Here is a 17713-nt window from a genome sequence, read left to right as displayed (position 1 = left end):
TATATTATGTTTCTTTCATTAAATACACTTTTTTAAAGTTGTGGTATTCTTTTTGAATCACCCTGTATATATTTTCCTGCCATATGTTTTAGTACTGCAGAGTGGGACATTACACACGAATAGGAAAATGTTTTTCTTACTGCAGAAGAGAGCCTTGAGGCATAAAACAGATTTTTGTATGGTAATAGAACATTAAAATTGACAACAATGAGTTTTATGTTACAGGAACTGTTTTTTTTTATAATTTGCTAGCAGCTGCTGCTGATGTTGATGGGAGACACTGTTAAAAGGCAACTTGAGCAGTGGTTTATATATTGGCACTGCCCTAGCAAGATATTTAATTGTTAATTTCAATTAAAACAACTGTTGCACTATGGAATGTGTCCTACTACTTAACTATTCAATAGTGTAAAAAAAAAAAAATCATGTGCACAAATAATTTTATGGTTGTACGTTGCCCACATAGGTAAAATTACATATTAAGAGAGTGTGTATGTTGGGTGGAGGGGGGGGGGGGGTGATAAATATAGAAAGGCTATCCAAATTCGTATTTTGCTGCAATGCAAGAATATAATATTTGGTATAATAAATTTTTTACCCAAACAATTTCATAGCAAATGAAATGTGAATCAAAAAAAGTATATTTCAGATTTCTAATGTGGGGACAAAATCATTTGCAAAGAATCTTCAGAAGTGTGGCTTGGTTTCATTTGTATAAAAGTATTCTTGTTTTAATTGCACAATGTGCTATACCATAGTATCCAGCTCAGTAGTTGCTACTCCCTTCTCTATTCTTTTCGTGTGCACTTTCACTATCAACCTGCATCACTCATCTCTCTTTACATAGTCACCTCTTCCGCCCTCACCATATCTTCTATTCCATAGTTATAAGCTAATACCAAAACCCCATTTAAATCAACTATGCTACAATAAGCTGTGTCTTTTTCTCTTCATAGTTTGTTGCTGCACATTAATCTTTCAAGATATTATTGAGTGTGACATATCCACTTTCAGTGCATCCCAAACAGGTCACTTTGTGATACTAATGATTTGTCAGGATGATGATATACTTGTATTTATGTCTTACTGCTATTATGTTGTGTTTTTGATGTTATGTGCCTGACTGATTAATGAAAGTTTTATGTCTGAATCATTAGCATTCGGCAGGGGTCTGGAGGATTTACCTAATTAATTTATGATGGTCATGAACAGGCACATTTATTAGTACTTGTCAGTAATAAGTCTTTCGTACACAAATGAAGATGTCCTCTCCTAACAAAGTATTATGCTATATTGTGTTACCCTTTGTTTTATCATATTCTATGTTATTGTATGTTGTTATCTTCTCACACAGATTTTGACTCTCTCTCATGCTTCCAGCGGATTTTGGTTCAGCAAGCATCAAATGCCCTGCAAACAGCTTTGTGGGCACTCCATATTGGATGGCGCCAGAGGTAATCCTTGCAATGGATGAAGGCCAATATGATGGAAAGGTTGATGTGTGGTCATTAGGGATTACTTGTATAGAACTGGGTATGTACATGAAAAGTACATTATTAACATTAACAGAATTCTCTATCTGTGCTTGATAGATCATTAGAGTACGATAAAAAAAGAAAATACTTACTTGGTGGTCTACAGCTGTTAGTTATTTTATTTAGGAACTAATTTTTAGCATCTTAGGAAATTGTCAAGTGACAAAGAATTATGCTACATGTATCACCGTTCACTGGGTGACTGTATTTATATTGGCCATGAGGATCTAGATTGGATGGCATATTTACTTAGTGAGACGGATAGCACACTCGCTGTGCGTAATAAAGCTCTCAAGTTTACTTCCTGCCAGAAAAGTTCTCGTGCTCAGATTATTCTTAGTACCGAGAGCTGGCTGAGACCTTAAGTGGAAAGCTCTGAGATATTTAGTGAGTCATGGAATGTAATTTGGAAAGACAAATTAGAGGCCACAGGAGGGACTGTGTTCATTGCAGTACATAAAAATATTATGTCTATTGAGGTCGAAGTTGAGTGTGACAGTGAATATATCTGGCCACGTACAACAGATGTAGATGAAACCAAGTGAATTGTTGGATTTTTACTAGCCACCCAACAGTTCTAGAGTCATTCAAAGAAAGTCTACGGTTGGTAGCGTATAAATGCGCAGTTCATGCGATACTAGTTGGAGGTGATTTTAACCAGCTGAATATAGAATGGGATGTCTATGGATTCATTGTGGGGTACAGAAAGACAGTCATGCAAAATGCTTTTGAACATGCTTTCTGAAAACTCTTGAGCTGCTAGCTTGGAGCCCACATACAGTGGAAATATCTTAGACCTTGTAGCTACAAATAGACTGAACCTTATTGAAAATGTCAGTTGAAATGGGGATTAGTGATCATGTCATTATAACGACTATTGTTACAGAAGTTAACAAGCCAGTCACGAAGGCTAGGAGAGAGTTTCTGATAGATAGTACAGATAAGCAGTTGTTGACATTTCACTTTGTATGGTGGATGCAGAAGAATTACGGGCAAAGTTTAAGCAGATTGTAAATCGTGGTCTGGAGAGTTATTTGCCTAGTAAGTGGATAAAGCATGGTTAAGGCCCACCATGATTTAATAATGAAATTCGGAAGATGCTGAGGAAGCAGAGGCTGCTGCATTTGTGGTTCAAAAGAAAACACACAAATAACAAGCAATGGTTAGTAGGGATTTGTGTGTTTCAAAAAAATCTGTGCATGATGCATATAACAGCTACTACTGTCGCTCCTTAGCAAATGACCTGGAAAAGAATCTGAGAAAATTCTGGTCCTATGTAAAATTGCTAAGCGGGTCTAAGTCTTAGACTCATTCCCTAGTTGACCAGTCTGGTGTGGCAGTTGAAGATATTGAAGATAGCAACACAAAGGCCAAAGTTCTAAATCTCACATTCAAGAAATTGTTCATACAGGGAATCATACGAACATACTGTTGTTTGATCATTGGACAGACTCCACTATGGACAACATAGTGATGAGCATCCCTGGTGTAGAGAAACAACTGAAAGACTTGAAAGCAAATAAATTACCAGTACTTGAAGTACTCTTGGCATTAGCCCCTTTTCTAGCCTGCACTTATCATGGCTCTCTAACCCAGCATGAAACCCCAAGCGACTGGAAGACTCCAGTATATGAGAAGGATGGAAGAACAGACCCACAAAATTACAGACCAGTATCCCCAACTTACATTTGCCACTGAATCTTTGGACGTATTCTCACTTTCTTGAGACTGAGAAGCTTATGTTCACGAATCAGGATGGTGATGTGTACTGAGCTTAGGTGGTGCAGTGGTTAACACTGGACTCACATTCGGGAGGATGACAGTTCAAACCCGGGTCTGGCCATTCAGACTTAGATTTTTTGTGATTTTCCTTAATTGTTTTAGGCAAATTCCAGGATGTTTCCTTTGAAAGGGCAAGGCCAATTTCTATCCCCATCCTTTACACAGAGCTTGTGATCAGTGTCTACTGATCTCGATGTCGAGGTGGTGTTAAACCCAATCTTCCTTCCTTCCTTCCTTCACATGGACTGCAAACTACGGATCAAGAGCAATAGATGGCATATTTCTAGATTTCTGGCATTTGACACATTTCCCCATTGCAAGCTATTAAAGAAGGTATGAGCATATGGAATAAGTGCACAAATATGCGAGTGGCTCGAAGACTTCTTAGACAGTAGTTGTTCATCAGAGACAAGGTATTTCCAGGAATGCCTTAGGGAAGTGTGATAGGATAGCTGTTGTTCTCTCTCTCTATATATATAAATTGTTTGGCAAACAGCATGGGCACCAATCTGCAGGTGTTTGCTGATAGTTCTGTGGTGTAAGGTGTCGAAGTTGATTGATTTTAGTAAAATACATGATGACTTGGACAAAATTTCTTGTTGGTATGATGAATGGCAGCTAGCTGTAAATATGGAAAAGTGTAAGTAGGAAGATCAAACATGTAATTTTCAGATACAGTATTACTACTGTCCTGCTTGATACAGTAAAGTCATTTAAATAGCTGGGTGTAATGTTGCAAAGCAATATGAAAGGGAATGAGCGTGTGGGAACTGTGGTAGGCAAGGCGAATGATTGACTTTGGTTTATTGGGCGAATTTTAGGAAAGAGTGCTGCACCTGTAATGGGACTCCATATAGGATGCTAGTGCAACCTATTCTTGAGTACTGCTAGAGTTTTTCGGTTCTGTACCAGATTGGATTGAAGAAAGATGTGAAGCAATTCAGTGGCTAGATTTGTTACTGGTAGTTTCAAACAACGTAAGTGTGACAAAGATGCTTCGGAAACTCAATAGCGATGCCTGGAGGGAAGACTATGTTCTTTTCAAGAAACACTATTGAGAAGCTGAGTGCCAAATTATTCTTCAGTCGCCAACATATATTGCATGTAAGAACCACGAAGATAAGATACGAGAAATTAGTGCTTATACAGGAGCATATAGACAGTCGTTTTTCCCTCAATATGCTAGTGGAACTGGAAAGGAAATGATTAGTAGTGGTACATGGTACCCTCCACCATACACCATATGGCAGTTTGCAGAATATCGATGGAGATGTAATTTAACAGGGACGAAAAAAGAAATAGTCATTTAAAAAATTGCAGAGCATCAGGAAAATGTTTTCTTTTTCCTTTAGGTATTGTTATATTAGTTGGGGAGGGAAGGAGGGGGTGGTGATAATTAATATTAATAATAATAATAATAATAATAATAATGTTTATTTGTCCATGTTATTTTTTACAGTCTTAGACACTGTCATTTTTTGTACAGTTATATCAATATCATGCCATTCCAAGAATGAATGTATACATCAAGTAGCACATTGTATATCATTCCATGCAGTAATGCTATAAACACATTAGCACATTATATATCACTCCATACATATAATGATTATATACATCAATTATCCAATTATAACAATAACACCACTAATATACTGCAATATGTAAAAGAATAAACTAACAGTACTGCAGCTCAGAATTCTTTTAATGAGTATAAACATCTTTCTACTAACAAATTTTTCAACTTGCCCTTGAAAAGATTGCCTTGGAGTTGCTTTAAATTTTTTGACAACTTGGACTGTGGCTTGTCGTTTTCTTGTTAGTCCGTACCCTATGATAGTTACTTTTGGCTCGAGTATTGTAATTATGGGTGTCACTGTTCTTTACACTATTTTCCTCGTTCTTTTTTTACAAACATTATGGTCTTAAATACATACAATAAGTAAACAGTCAGTAATTTATAATTTTTGAAATAGTCCCTACAGGACTGGCGTTAGCTTATTTTAGCAATTATCCCAACTGCTCTTTTTTTAAAGCCTGGAAATGTAATCTATATAGACAGTGGGTGCCCCACCCTAGACCTCGATCTCACATCGCAGATGTGAGTGTATTGACCCATAATACACTTGTTTAAGGACAAGGGAGCTACTATATTTGCAAGACGTTTTAGTAAGTAAATATTACTAGAAACCTTTTTACAGGTGGCGCTGATATGCTCTTTCCAAGTCAGATGTTCATCAATCAATATGCCTAAAAACTTATGCTTGTCAGATGTTTCAACTGTAGAAAGTGGTTGAGTATGAGTATTATTAAAATGTAGCAAGAACTTTATTACTACAGTCTTGCCCTTATTCAGTGTAAGCTTATTCATTGTTAGATATTCTGTGATCATTTCAAAGTTATCTTTGTTGCTTTGGAATGCTGCCCGCTCTATACAGCCCCAGCTAATAAAAGATGTATCATCAGCATAGTTCCATAGTTTGGAGTTTTGTGGCAGTGTTATATCATTAATATATACTATAAACAAGAATGGTCTAAGTATACTTCCTTGGGGAACTCCACAATTGAGAGTTCTGTATGCTGACTTTACTGTTTGGATCTTACTTTCATTTTTATGATTTAGTTTTTTGCACTGTGTTCTATCATGGATATAAGAACTTAGTAATTTTAGAGCTTCTCCTCTTATCCCGTAATTTTCTAACTTGGATAACAGTACTGCATGATTCACAGAATCGAATGCTTTAGACCTATCTAAGAAAGTCCCTATAACTTTGTTTCCTTCATCCAGCCTCTTCAGTAGTTCATGGAAAAAAGTTGCTAATGCTGTTATTGTAGATCGTCCTTTTCGAAACCCATGTTGTGTTTTATTTAATAGTTTGTATTTACAGAAGAAGGATTCCATTTGATCTAGAATTATTCTTTCAAGCAGCTTGCCAAGTGTTGAAGTCAATGAGATTGGCCGGTGGTTATTTATGTCTGTGATAGCCCCCTTTTTATACACTGGTTGTATCTCGGTGATTTTTAAAAGCTGTGGAAAGGTCCCCTGGCCAATTGAACTGTTAATTAGATGTGTGATTGGTTTTATTAACTCATTTTTGCTTCCTTTAAGTAGTGTGGACGATATGTCATTCCAGCCACTAGATGATTTTACTTTAGAGTTTTGAGATTATATTCATGACCTCAAACTCTGTTACACTCCTTAAGAAAAATGAATTACTTGTTTTAACTGTGTTTATTTTCAGGGCTGATTCATCTTTTTCTTGTCTGCATGCTTTACTAAAACGTTTAATGAAAGCCTCACATACGGACTTTGGTTCATTCAACAGTATTCCATTTTCTTTTAATCTATTGTTGCTGCAGCCTGGTTTTTCTCTTATGTTCACATTCTTTGTTTACAACATGCCAGGCTGTTTTTCTAATGTTACTAGTTTTTCTTATCTGTTCAGCATAATGAAGTGCTTTTAGTCTCTTCAGGGATTCCTTGTATGTCTTTCTGGTGCTTTTGTATTTTGTTAGGAAGTACTGCAATTTTGTTTCTCGGAACAGCACATAAAGGTTCTTCATATTTTCCTTTAGTTTGTGTTTCTGGGGGAGTTTTAAGTTTCTTCGTGGGATCTGATTTCTTTAGTTCTTTTTTTACTATTGGACATGCCTGATTAAAGCTATGGTTAAATATTTCATAAAAAAGGCTCCACTTTTCATTAATACCTTGTGATCTATATAGCTTATCCTACTCTCTCTCAGCAAGCTCCTTCCTAAGTAAGTTATAATTAATTTTCTTTTTTATAAGTGTGTAGGTCACTATGCAGAACTATTTTGTGGTCTGTATTAATTTCTATGGATATAGCTGTATGGTCTGAGAGAGATGTTTCAACAGCTCTTACCACTATACGTTTCCTATCTAGATTCGTAAGAACATGATCAATACAAGATTGTGAGTTAGGTGTTATTCTGGTTGGTTCATCATTTATTTTGTTATAGTTATAGCAATGCAATAAGTCCGAATATCTAAGATAATTTACACTACCAATATAGTTTAAAGAGTCTATGTTTACATCTCCTGTTATTATTACCTATTTTTTGTTTGTTGATAGTTTATTCGGCTTCATTACAAGCCACATCATTTGAACCTGCAATACAGGCAGCAAAGTCATTGTCATGCGACATTTTGCCATCTAAAGATGCGTTTATTACGATGTTATTTGTTTTCGCACCTGGCTTCACCACACTATTTACTTGGATATTTTGATTAACACTTTGTAAAATCTCAGCCAGCTTTCTTCCATGGCTGTCAGCAAGCAAGAGTACATTGCACTTCATGGTGGAATTTAGAGTGGGGTTGCCGCTACCTTCGCGATGTTTATTAAGTTTGTTAACAAGCTTTTTTCCATCTGATTGTACCTTTTCGCGATTTTTGAAGCATATGGCACTACTTTTAGTCGCTGGCAGTCGTTTTCCGTTTCATTCGCCTTTCGCCCACTGGTTTGTTTTCTTGGTCATACACTCTTTACATAGTTCATCATCCTTATTGCAGTCGTCACTACTATTCGACAGAACACTATACCTGTTTATATCTGTAATTATAATTTCATTTGCGCGTTTGATGCCTGTCTATCGCTTCCTTTCCGCTTCTCATAACTCACCAGGTTCCCGATTTGTGGCTTAATTGTTTTATCATTTAGAATATGGCACAACTTCTTCAGCTCACAGTTTTCATTAGTTATATGCAAAATCTCACATCTTAGAACATCTACAATGTTTTGTAAACTTGAAATGCGTTCGTGTAGTTTTACGATTTCACTTTTACAGTTTTCACCGGATTCCTTTTTTATGACAGAACAGTAACTTTTATTCACACGTTCACTATGCATCACTACACTTGTCGCCATCTTGTATTCAGCATTGTATATTAATTACGTAAATATCAGTTTATAAATAATGTAAATTGTTCCAGGCGATGTCCTCTTGTAGTGCAAGGAAGAAAGCTCTTAAGGTGGTATAACATTTACAACTGTATTCTGTTTATAGTTTACCTATTTTGAGAAAATGGAAGACAATGAGTATTGAGTATTATTATTTAAGTAAATACTTTGGGAAGTAGTAGAACAAATAAGGTAGCCAAAAGGGACAGTTAGAATTGGAAGGCAGTGGAGTAGAAAGCAAGAAAAGAAAAGGAGGGCGGGGAGGATAAAAGGATGCAGAAACTTGTTCATCACATAGACTTACTGTCAGCTATTTTATTCCTGTTAGAAACATAATTGTTGCTTCACTTCATTCTTTTCATCTCTCGTGCTTGTTCTGTTCGTCTTAAAAAGAAACTTAAAATGTGTAATATAGAAGCTGTATTATTTGGAAGCAGTTGTTTACTATGCAGTGAGTAATAATTATTTCACTTAGCTTATGCATATTATGTATATGGCACATGTGTAATATTTATGCATATACACATTTTAATGGATGTTACCAAAGGCTTTAACTATATTCTTATAGGGATCAGTTTCAACTATACATGTTAGTGGTAATCCTTTCTTTTCAGCTGAACGCAAGCCCCCATACTTCAACATGAATGCAATGAGTGCCCTCTACCATATTGCTCAAAATGATACTCCCCAGCTAAGTTCATCAGAATGGTCTGACGTGTTTCGTCATTTTGTGGATTCTTGCTTGCAGAAGAACCCAAGTGAAAGACCTAGTTCAGGCAAACTGCTCGGGGTAAGTATGTACTGTTAATGATTTAAAGAATTAGATGAAATGAAGCAAAATATAAAAGTGTATATATGTTCACAATAACAGTGTAGTATATGGGGGTTTTGTATGTTTTTGTTGGCATTATAAAATAACTATTTTCATCAGATAAAAGAACAGCTTTTGTAGCCCAAGCCGTAGCATGCTTACATATGTAATCTGTACAAAAGGAGTACAGATGTCATAGATTTTGAAATGAGATTCTTCGTGCAGCAAAAGAAGGGAGTTGTTTGGAAGTATCAGGTATTTTTCATAAATAATAAGACGTTATATGCTGTTCTCACGAGTTTGTTTTTACGTTACAGTTGTGCTGTTAATATTAAGAGTATATAACACAGTAAAATTAGTGCATTACAAGTGCATATGTTGTCAAATGAATACCTGTTCATGCCTTTGGTGGATGCCAAGTAGTTGGTGGTTGCTATGACAGATAGTAAGAATGTGTGAAAATGTTAGTTTACTTTACTTATCAGAATGAGATTTTCACTCTGCAGCGGAGTGTGCGCTGATATGAAACTTCCTGGCAGATTAAAACTGTGTGCCCGACCGAGACTCGAACTCGGTCCCGAGTTCGAGTCTCGGTCGGGCACACAGTTTTAATCTGCCAGGAAGTTTCATATCAGCGCACACTCCGCTGCAGAGTGAAAATCTCATTCTGGAAACATCCCCCAGGCTGTGGCTAAGCCATGTCTCCACAGTATCCTTTCTTTCAGGAGTGCTAGTTCTGCATGTTTCGCAGAAGAGCTTCTGTAAAGTTTGGAAGGTAGGAGACGGATACTGGCAGAAGTAAAGCTGTGAGTACCGGGCGTGAGTCGTGCTTCGGTAGCTCAGTTGGTAGAGCACTTGCCCGCGGAAGGCAAAGGTCCCGAGTTCGAGTCTCGGTCGGGCACACAGTTTTAATCTGCCAGGAAGTTTCATATCAGCGCACACTCCGCTGCAGAGTGAAAATCTCATTCTGGAAACATCCCCCAGGCTGTGGCTAAGCCATGTCTCCACAGTATCCTTTCTTTCAGGAGTGCTAGTTCTGCATGTTTCGCAGAAGAGCTTCTGTAAAGTTTGGAAGGTAGGAGACGGATACTGGCAGAAGTAAAGCTGTGAGTACCGGGCGTGAGTCGTGCTTCGGTAGCTCAGTTGGTAGAGCACTTGCCCGCGGAAGGCAAAGGTCCCGAGTTCGAGTCTCGGTCGGGCACACAGTTTTAATCTGCCAGGAAGTTTCATACTTTACTTATGTTGGTTTGCTTTGACAAGGCCAAACCTGCAAACAGTAGAGATCTGTCAGCCCGGCAAAGTATGTATATACAGAATAGTAGTAGAGGCTGAATGTCAAGGCAGCATTATTAGACCGCGAGCTAGACTGGGCATGTGCAATGTGTGGCTTCATTAAGTCTGCTGCAGCCATAGCACTAGCCACGAAGGCTGATGTGGAGCTGTCTCGGAGGCAAGTGGAGTTTGGTGGTGCAATCACATGTTTGATGCTAACTTTGCAACATAAATGGGCTTTGCGTGCAGGAATCAACAGCAAATAGTACCACATTCTTCTCCCTCCCCCCCTCCCTCTCCTCCCCTTCCCCCACTACAAACTCATACACCATTGTGGTGTACTAGTACAGCTGAAAATTACAGCAGTAGGAAGGCCTGGGTACAGGTGCCACTGAGTAGGCTGAAACCGTAACTTTGGCGAATGACGAGCTCTTGCCTTAACCCTGACATTAGTCTTGCAAATGGTGAGGATCACCAGTGATGAGTCATTTCCCTCCATTGGTGGAGGTGCAGCAGCGGCTTGAGGGTCTAGCCATCACTGAGTAATCTGTCAGTGGTTGATGGGAAAACAATCAAGTGTTTCATTCTCCTGGACATAAGTATGAAAGCTAGAATCATCTGACAGTATATGAAAAGGATAGATTGCTATTTGTCATATAATGAATATGTTGAGTTGCAGACAACAGGCACAACAGAAAGACTGTTAAGGCTAGACTGACTTGCAGTGTGGCCTCAGTGTCCAGGGACAGTGGTCATATGTGTAAGAGTTGTGTTGCCTAATTCAGAAGACGACCTTGTGGCCAAAAGTTTGCTTTTTTAGCAATCTTTCTGTCATTCGTGTCTGTAACTCAACACCTCCACTGTAAGGTGAGCAGCAGTCTATCCTTTTGGTATTAACAGTCTATCCTTTTGGTATTAACAGTCTATCCTTTTGGTATTAACAGTCTATCCTTTTGGTATTAACAGTCTATGCTTTTGGTATTAACAGTCTATGCTTTTGGTATTAACAGTCTATGCTTTTCGTAGTACTGTCATTATTCCATCCTGGATTTTTATAGAATTAATGCCTGATCCGAGCTGACTGGTAGGTAAGAAAGCTTTATGCATCACAATACTTAGCTATTGGCTTGTAAGCAGTATCATACTGATGATTGGAGGGGAGCAGAGATCAGTGTTGCAGGTTTTGCACCTTGCATGAGGGACCGGCGTTCGAGGGCTGAACATGGGAGTTAGAGGCTTGTGTCTGTCACAGAGTAGAATTTCCTGTCCTAAAATATTGGTGATATTTGGTCATACACAATAGCAAGAGCTTCCTTCTCAGTGTGTGAATAGTTGTATTGTTCTAAAAGTTGGGATATGAAGGCAGTTGGCCTGTCCAATGATACCACTCTGTGCAAGAGGACATTGCCATTCTTATAAGTGGCATTCCATTGTATTTGTTTGTATTGCTAACAATCTGCTTAGGGTCAATCCAAATGAAGTTGTCCAATAAAAATTAAGTTGGTTGCTTGACCATTTTTAAATATTTTAATTTTTTATATGTGATTACCCTATAATTGAAAAGTTCAAAACAGTTTTTTTAAAAAAAGAAAAGATAAGAAAACCTTTCACTTTTGCTGCATGGTGGCCGTTTTTGTTTGTAAGTGCGCGACGATGTTTCAGTTTAGAGATGTTAGCAATAGTATGAATATCTCTGCAGTGGGTTAAGTTAAAACATTGCAATTGACACGATTGTTTTTAGAAAAGTGTCATCTACAACATTGTCTATTACACAAAATACCCTAAATTCAAAAATAAACAGTCAAAATTACCTCCAAAGTTTGGTATCCAAATTTTCAAAAATCCACTTTTTATGCCAACAAATAACAAACAAGGAGTGATTTATGAGAGAGTATATTTTTCCTGTAGTTAGTTAGAGAAAGAGCACTTACAAATGTTTCCTTGTTTTTTTATGATTTTTTTTTAATTTGCAGTTTTTCAGTTTTTGTAAAGTTTGGCGTTAGTTATCTCAGGTGGGACGGAATATAAAAATTGATTTTTGCACAGTTTGTACACCTATATGATAGCAACATACTGTAAAAATTTCAACACCGGTATCTGACTGTAAACAAAGATATGTAAGGTACTAAATAATATACAAAAAGTGGAAATGTCACAGAAATTAACATTTATATTATTTTGACATACCTAAAATAAATATTTTCAATTAAGATCTTTGAGATGCGACTGTTCCTAAACCTGGTGGTGAATGTTAACAACACTTATTTCTTCAGACAGCTTCTGTGATATAGAATAAGACCTCCCAGTTGCTGTGGTAAGTTCATGCACTGAAAGTTTCCTTAAAACATTTTTCATTGTTATCCAAACTATGTCACTAGTAAATTTCTTTAATGATGTTCTTGGGCCAGCAGGGTGATAAAAATGCACAAAAACATCATTGTTTTCCAAACTTATTCTTTCAACCTCTGCAAGCCACCACTTTCCATCATACACACTAGCCACTATGTCATTCAACATTACAGACAAAGATGTAATTTTACTGAAACAATGATCCTCATAAATTTCGGTTTCTGATGTTACATAACATCGAACTAATTTTTCTACAATGTCAAGGAATTTGTGGAAATTTCTTGTTCCTTTTATTGCTATACAGTTTTCAAATCTGGTTTTAAGTGTTGTTTTCATATGCGGAACCACTGCTTTCTTGATCAGAAAATAGGAAAAGAGGTAATGCCTATAATATTATCCTTGCAAAAGACATACATGTCCTGTGGTTAGTCTTTGTAGGCTGGCCTTACTTATTGTACCTCCTACTCCATTACATGAATTTTTACCATGGCAAGATGCAAAACAGTGCCATTCAGCCTCCAACCCAAAGTATACTTTGTGGTTGCATAGATTTGAAAAATTCTTTTTGTTCTTATACTGATTACCACTTCCATCTGAAAAGTATACAACATTTCAACCTTGGGAAAATTTTCTTTTATGTAATTTATTACATACTTTTGAAACAAAGTGTTGTGCTCCAAGTATTTGCTTAGAATGCAAATTTAAGAACTGCAAACTTCATTTTTCTAATTTTTAAAGTAGAGAATAAATGGATGCCTGGTAATTGACCCAGTGGTACCTTTGTATTGCACCCTGAATAACAAATGTAAAATTTTCTGCAAAATAAGCTAATACTATGCATTTAGTTTCATGAAGTTGTATTTTTTTGCCCTTCAAAAACTTACTTTGGATTTTAGAAACAGTGATGACTTTTGAGTTTTTGTAAGTTACCAATTAAAGATTCCAAGTACTCTCTTCCTGAGATTTAACCACTGTTATCATTTCTGTCCTGGCATTTCCTCATCATATGCATGAAACAATTCAATAACCAGGGTAAACAACCAGGAGATCTGGGAAAAACCCAAGATTTTTTTAGAATTCAGGGAATTTTTCATTGTTTTAGTTTTCAGTTGAATTTTTCCAACTTTGACTAGTAAGAACCAATACTCTAACAAAGAATCTTACTGTATCTCATTACTGCATAATAATACTGCAGCAGTAAAACATGCGAAAAAAAGAAAACGAAAATAAAACTAAGTTGCCAAGGAAATGCGCCATATACAGCAACAAAACAGTGCTCACACAAGTGTCTGTCAACAGCAAAATGTGTCAACGGCTTTAGGAAGACTATGTAATGCTTCATAACAACAAATTGTCTCCGATGAGCATGACGTCACAACTGCTTTCTGTAGATTCATTCGAGCAGTTGCTAGTGAGCGCATGCGCATGCACTGTTGAGTCGCATATAACTAGTACATTCTCCCACTTCTGGCTACAGAAGTGTGACTGTTAGCTGTGTAAGCAGTAGCAGCAAGCAGCCAGATGCTTCCCGGAAAAAAATTTATTGGTGCGCTTAAGCTGTCAGATTCACACATGCGCAACAGGCCTGGATATAGGGTGCGGGGTGCAAACCAATGTATCTGCCCCAGCCAGCAATTTCTGCGTGGGGGGAGACATTGTTTCAAATAGCGCCTACCATCCAGTGCACATCAGTCTATCGATTATTCATATGATTTTGAAATGCATCCCTGTTGAATAACAGGTAAGAAAGGTTAACTATTATCTTCTCGGTGTATCCAAGAAAATGAAATTTTGGCAGAAATTTTTTTTGCCAGAACGCTACCTGGCAAGGGCCAGTTGTACAGTCCCCCGCTAGCAGCTGCTAAAGTTGTATTCTTGGAGTAGTGCGGAAAATGCGTTGTACGAACACGTAATAATGCCTAACCAGATAATAAATGCCGGTTAACTAAAATGGTGATTGTGGCAGGGATAGTCAAGTTAATTGGAAAATAAGTTTTAACCCTGTCAGGAATACTTACAGAATTAGTGATAAGATTGTTTTTGTTAGAACGAGGAAGGAAAAGAAACGGGGACATCACACAAATTCTAGAAGAGTATGACGATTCCATATTTATATAAAAATTTCGTATTACTACCTTTCAATGTCATGCTTCAGAAGCTAGAGCATATGAATAAAATGTGAAACTATTTCCTAACATGAAACTTTCTGCTTGTAGTAAGCCTAATAGGCATTTGATATTGTTACTTGGTTATTATATTCTGTCGTGTTATAAAAATGACCATTTGTGCCAAAACAGTGTCGTTTATTCAGTGTGTGTTAAAATTGCTGCAATATTTGGCAGACCAATTTCATGTTATCTAGCAGACAGTGACAAAATACATGTAATCAGATTGAGAAACCACACCAGTCTTGGGTACTATTCGTATTAATAGCTTTTTCAGTATTAGACGACAACATTTGGTTTTTTCATGTAGCAAAACTGTTGACGAACTTTGATGAGCTAATAGATTCTTTCCCAAAAGGAAAGCATGCCATGTAAAACTGTAGTAAGGTTAGTGAGAAAAGCAATGCAAGGACTTAAGGGTTGAAGAAATGCGTACTGTCTTGCCTGTCTGTTGTCTTTATTGGTTTTATGTATCCTGTATTTAATTTTATGTCGCACAAAACATCGAGTTATTAGGTACCAGGCAATAAAGGGTGCAAATTTTCTGGAGAGTTCCTTTCCTCCTGGTTACAAATAATCCCATCCAGTATTTATTGTGAGGGTGGTTTTTTTATTTTTTTAAGAAAAAACTGGGAGCAGGAGAGGCACCACAGGAAATTTTAATTTCCACTGTCTTGACTATCGTTTGATGGCACCCATTACAAAATGTTACATGTTTGAGTTTCACAGAACGAAATGCAGTGACGTGCAATAGAAGAATGCCGTGTGAAGAGACTTGGCACTGCACTTTGGCACATTTAAGAACAAATAAACTGTCTTACATTTCCTCAAGCACATATGTTTTATGTATCAGACTCTTCAGGAAGATGTGCACTACAAAATGGGCATATTTTTGAAAATTCTATGTTTTAAATTTTTGGCATCCTGCCTCAAACGCTCAAGGGATGGAAGGGGGTGGGGTTGAGGGGGGTCGCTACTATTTAGTATTGCCCCGGTTCGGAAATATCGTAGATCCGAGGCAGATCTACAGAGCAGTCTTAAGTTGTAATGGGGAGGTGGGTAGTCTCACGTGGCCCGTGTTTACGTTTAATGATTTTGCTGTTTCCTTTTTGTTTATTCCTCTCACGTCAAATGAAAACAAAACGGATTTCTGTGACCGGGAGCTATCAATTGAATTAAAATACATTCACATAATTACGGAAGGCTAAAATATGTTATTAGTTTCAGATTTTATTTTATTTCCTGTTTCTGATAGTCAAACATTAATCGCATTGCAGAGCAATGAAGTTATTTTTGTTGATTTTTAAAGAAATTTGGCTTTTATTAATCTTTTCTGCTGGACCATCCAATTTATTGCCAATTTATTTGAAATGGAGTGTTTAATATCACACTATTGGCTAGATTCAACTGTTCACTGCATTTCGGGTGCATGTTTTATCTTCTAGAATGTATGGCATTATGCCATAATGAAGAACCAAACATGAGATAATGCAGTTCTGGTACTCCAAGAAAATTTACATACAAATCTGGACATACAACTGTGCTCTTTAAGCCGAATTATGCATTTTTGTATGGTTCATGAAATTCTCATGCTCGTGGAATATCCTCTGTTTGTTTCTTTTATGACATTATGTAAGACGCTTGTTATCTGGTGCTCAATGGCAACTGCTGAAACGAACCTATTTCTAACAGGTCGCAGGAAAATATTGTGAATGGTGGTTTGAAAAGCGTTACTTTCGAAGTAAATTTCTTTTACGCAAGATAAACTATGTGCGAGAATGTACGATGAATTTCTTAAATCACAGAGCTTTTGACTTTGATTTAAAAATGAACTCTTTGAGTACAATAATTTAGAATAATTTTGAGCCTAAAAGATCTGACATTTATGTTGTTCTTAAACATTTTACTGGCACATTTGTGTAATATATCTCAAAGTGTAACATGCGCAAAAAGGGGCAACATTGTATGTGGAAGCTTTCCTTTTCTTGTAGCACACTATGTATATTAATTTAAACCATTAACTTTTCCTATTTGTGTGTTCGCATTACATATCACTGGTGTTGCTATTGGCTGACTATATCACCTGTACTATGTTCTGAATATCCGCTGTTGTCGGCTGGCGAGTTCACGTGATGTGAGCTATGACTGTCTTACAAAATCGCATCACAATCACGATTTCAATGCCTCAGAAAGTAACATACGGTGTTCGGTGGAATTCAAATTTATTCTCTCGTAATACGATAATATGCGGTGTACATGTTGCTGCACGTCAGACATCTTCCCAAAACATGTTTTATTCCCTGAGTTTCGTTTTCTAAAGTGCCAGGAAATTCTACACCGGTGTATAAAACCATAAACATTCAACAGACTGATAAGTTTTACAGTTGCAAGGAAAAGTATATTTTCACTTAACACGGAAAAAGTGCATTTTCACCCAGGAGGAAGAGTGCTTTTAACTGGAAGAATCTGGGAATTTGTTTCCTCATCCACATATACACCCTGATAACGGTTTCCTTACTAGGGCATTTATTACACAAACTCATCATGTAGTCATAACTGTTAGTGTCACAGACCATTAAATCTAGTAATGCTTTGTAGTTAAGATCAGAGTTTCGCACCCGCAATCATCAGTTCGACATTTTGATGATAGAAACAAACACACACAGTGTGTGTCCCTGAGCATCCAGCCAAAATACACCACATAGGGTGGAGGGCACAAAATTTTGACCTCCCAATTATGCATTCATGATGAGAATTTTTGAAAGCTACATAAAATTTATGTAAATTTGAAGCACTAGTAGTTTCTGCTTTGTTGCTTTAACTCCATTTATAACAACACTTTTTCTGTCTTTGCAACCTGGGCGCATTCTACTGTTT

At 37.0% G+C, this 17713-nt stretch overlaps 1 protein-coding gene and 2 non-coding genes across 7 annotated transcripts in view; all 3 read left to right on the top strand.

Annotated features, from left to right (window-relative positions):
• LOC126285303 (serine/threonine-protein kinase Tao) overlaps window positions 1-17713 on the top strand; it is a 175861-nt gene that overhangs the window by 37707 nt on the left and 120441 nt on the right. For all 5 annotated transcript variants that reach the window (XM_049984596.1, XM_049984598.1, XM_049984595.1 and 2 more), the window contains 2 exons: window positions 1381-1533; window positions 8854-9029. In XM_049984596.1, the coding sequence (XP_049840553.1) occupies window positions 1381-1533; window positions 8854-9029 (329 nt within the window). The remainder of the gene's footprint in view (window positions 1-1380; window positions 1534-8853; window positions 9030-17713) is intronic.
• Window positions 9878-9952, top strand: Trnap-cgg (transfer RNA proline (anticodon CGG)). The gene has a single exon. It is a non-coding gene; the product is annotated as a tRNA-Pro (tRNA).
• Window positions 10178-10252, top strand: Trnap-cgg (transfer RNA proline (anticodon CGG)). Its single transcript has one exon. It is a non-coding gene; the product is annotated as a tRNA-Pro (tRNA).

This window comes from Schistocerca gregaria, chromosome 8 (genome assembly GCF_023897955.1).
Source record: "Schistocerca gregaria isolate iqSchGreg1 chromosome 8, iqSchGreg1.2, whole genome shotgun sequence".
In the NCBI taxonomy this organism is placed as follows: domain Eukaryota; kingdom Metazoa; phylum Arthropoda; class Insecta; order Orthoptera; family Acrididae; genus Schistocerca; species Schistocerca gregaria.
Note: the sequence above shows the minus strand (reverse complement) of the source record. Positions and strands in the feature narration are given on the sequence as shown.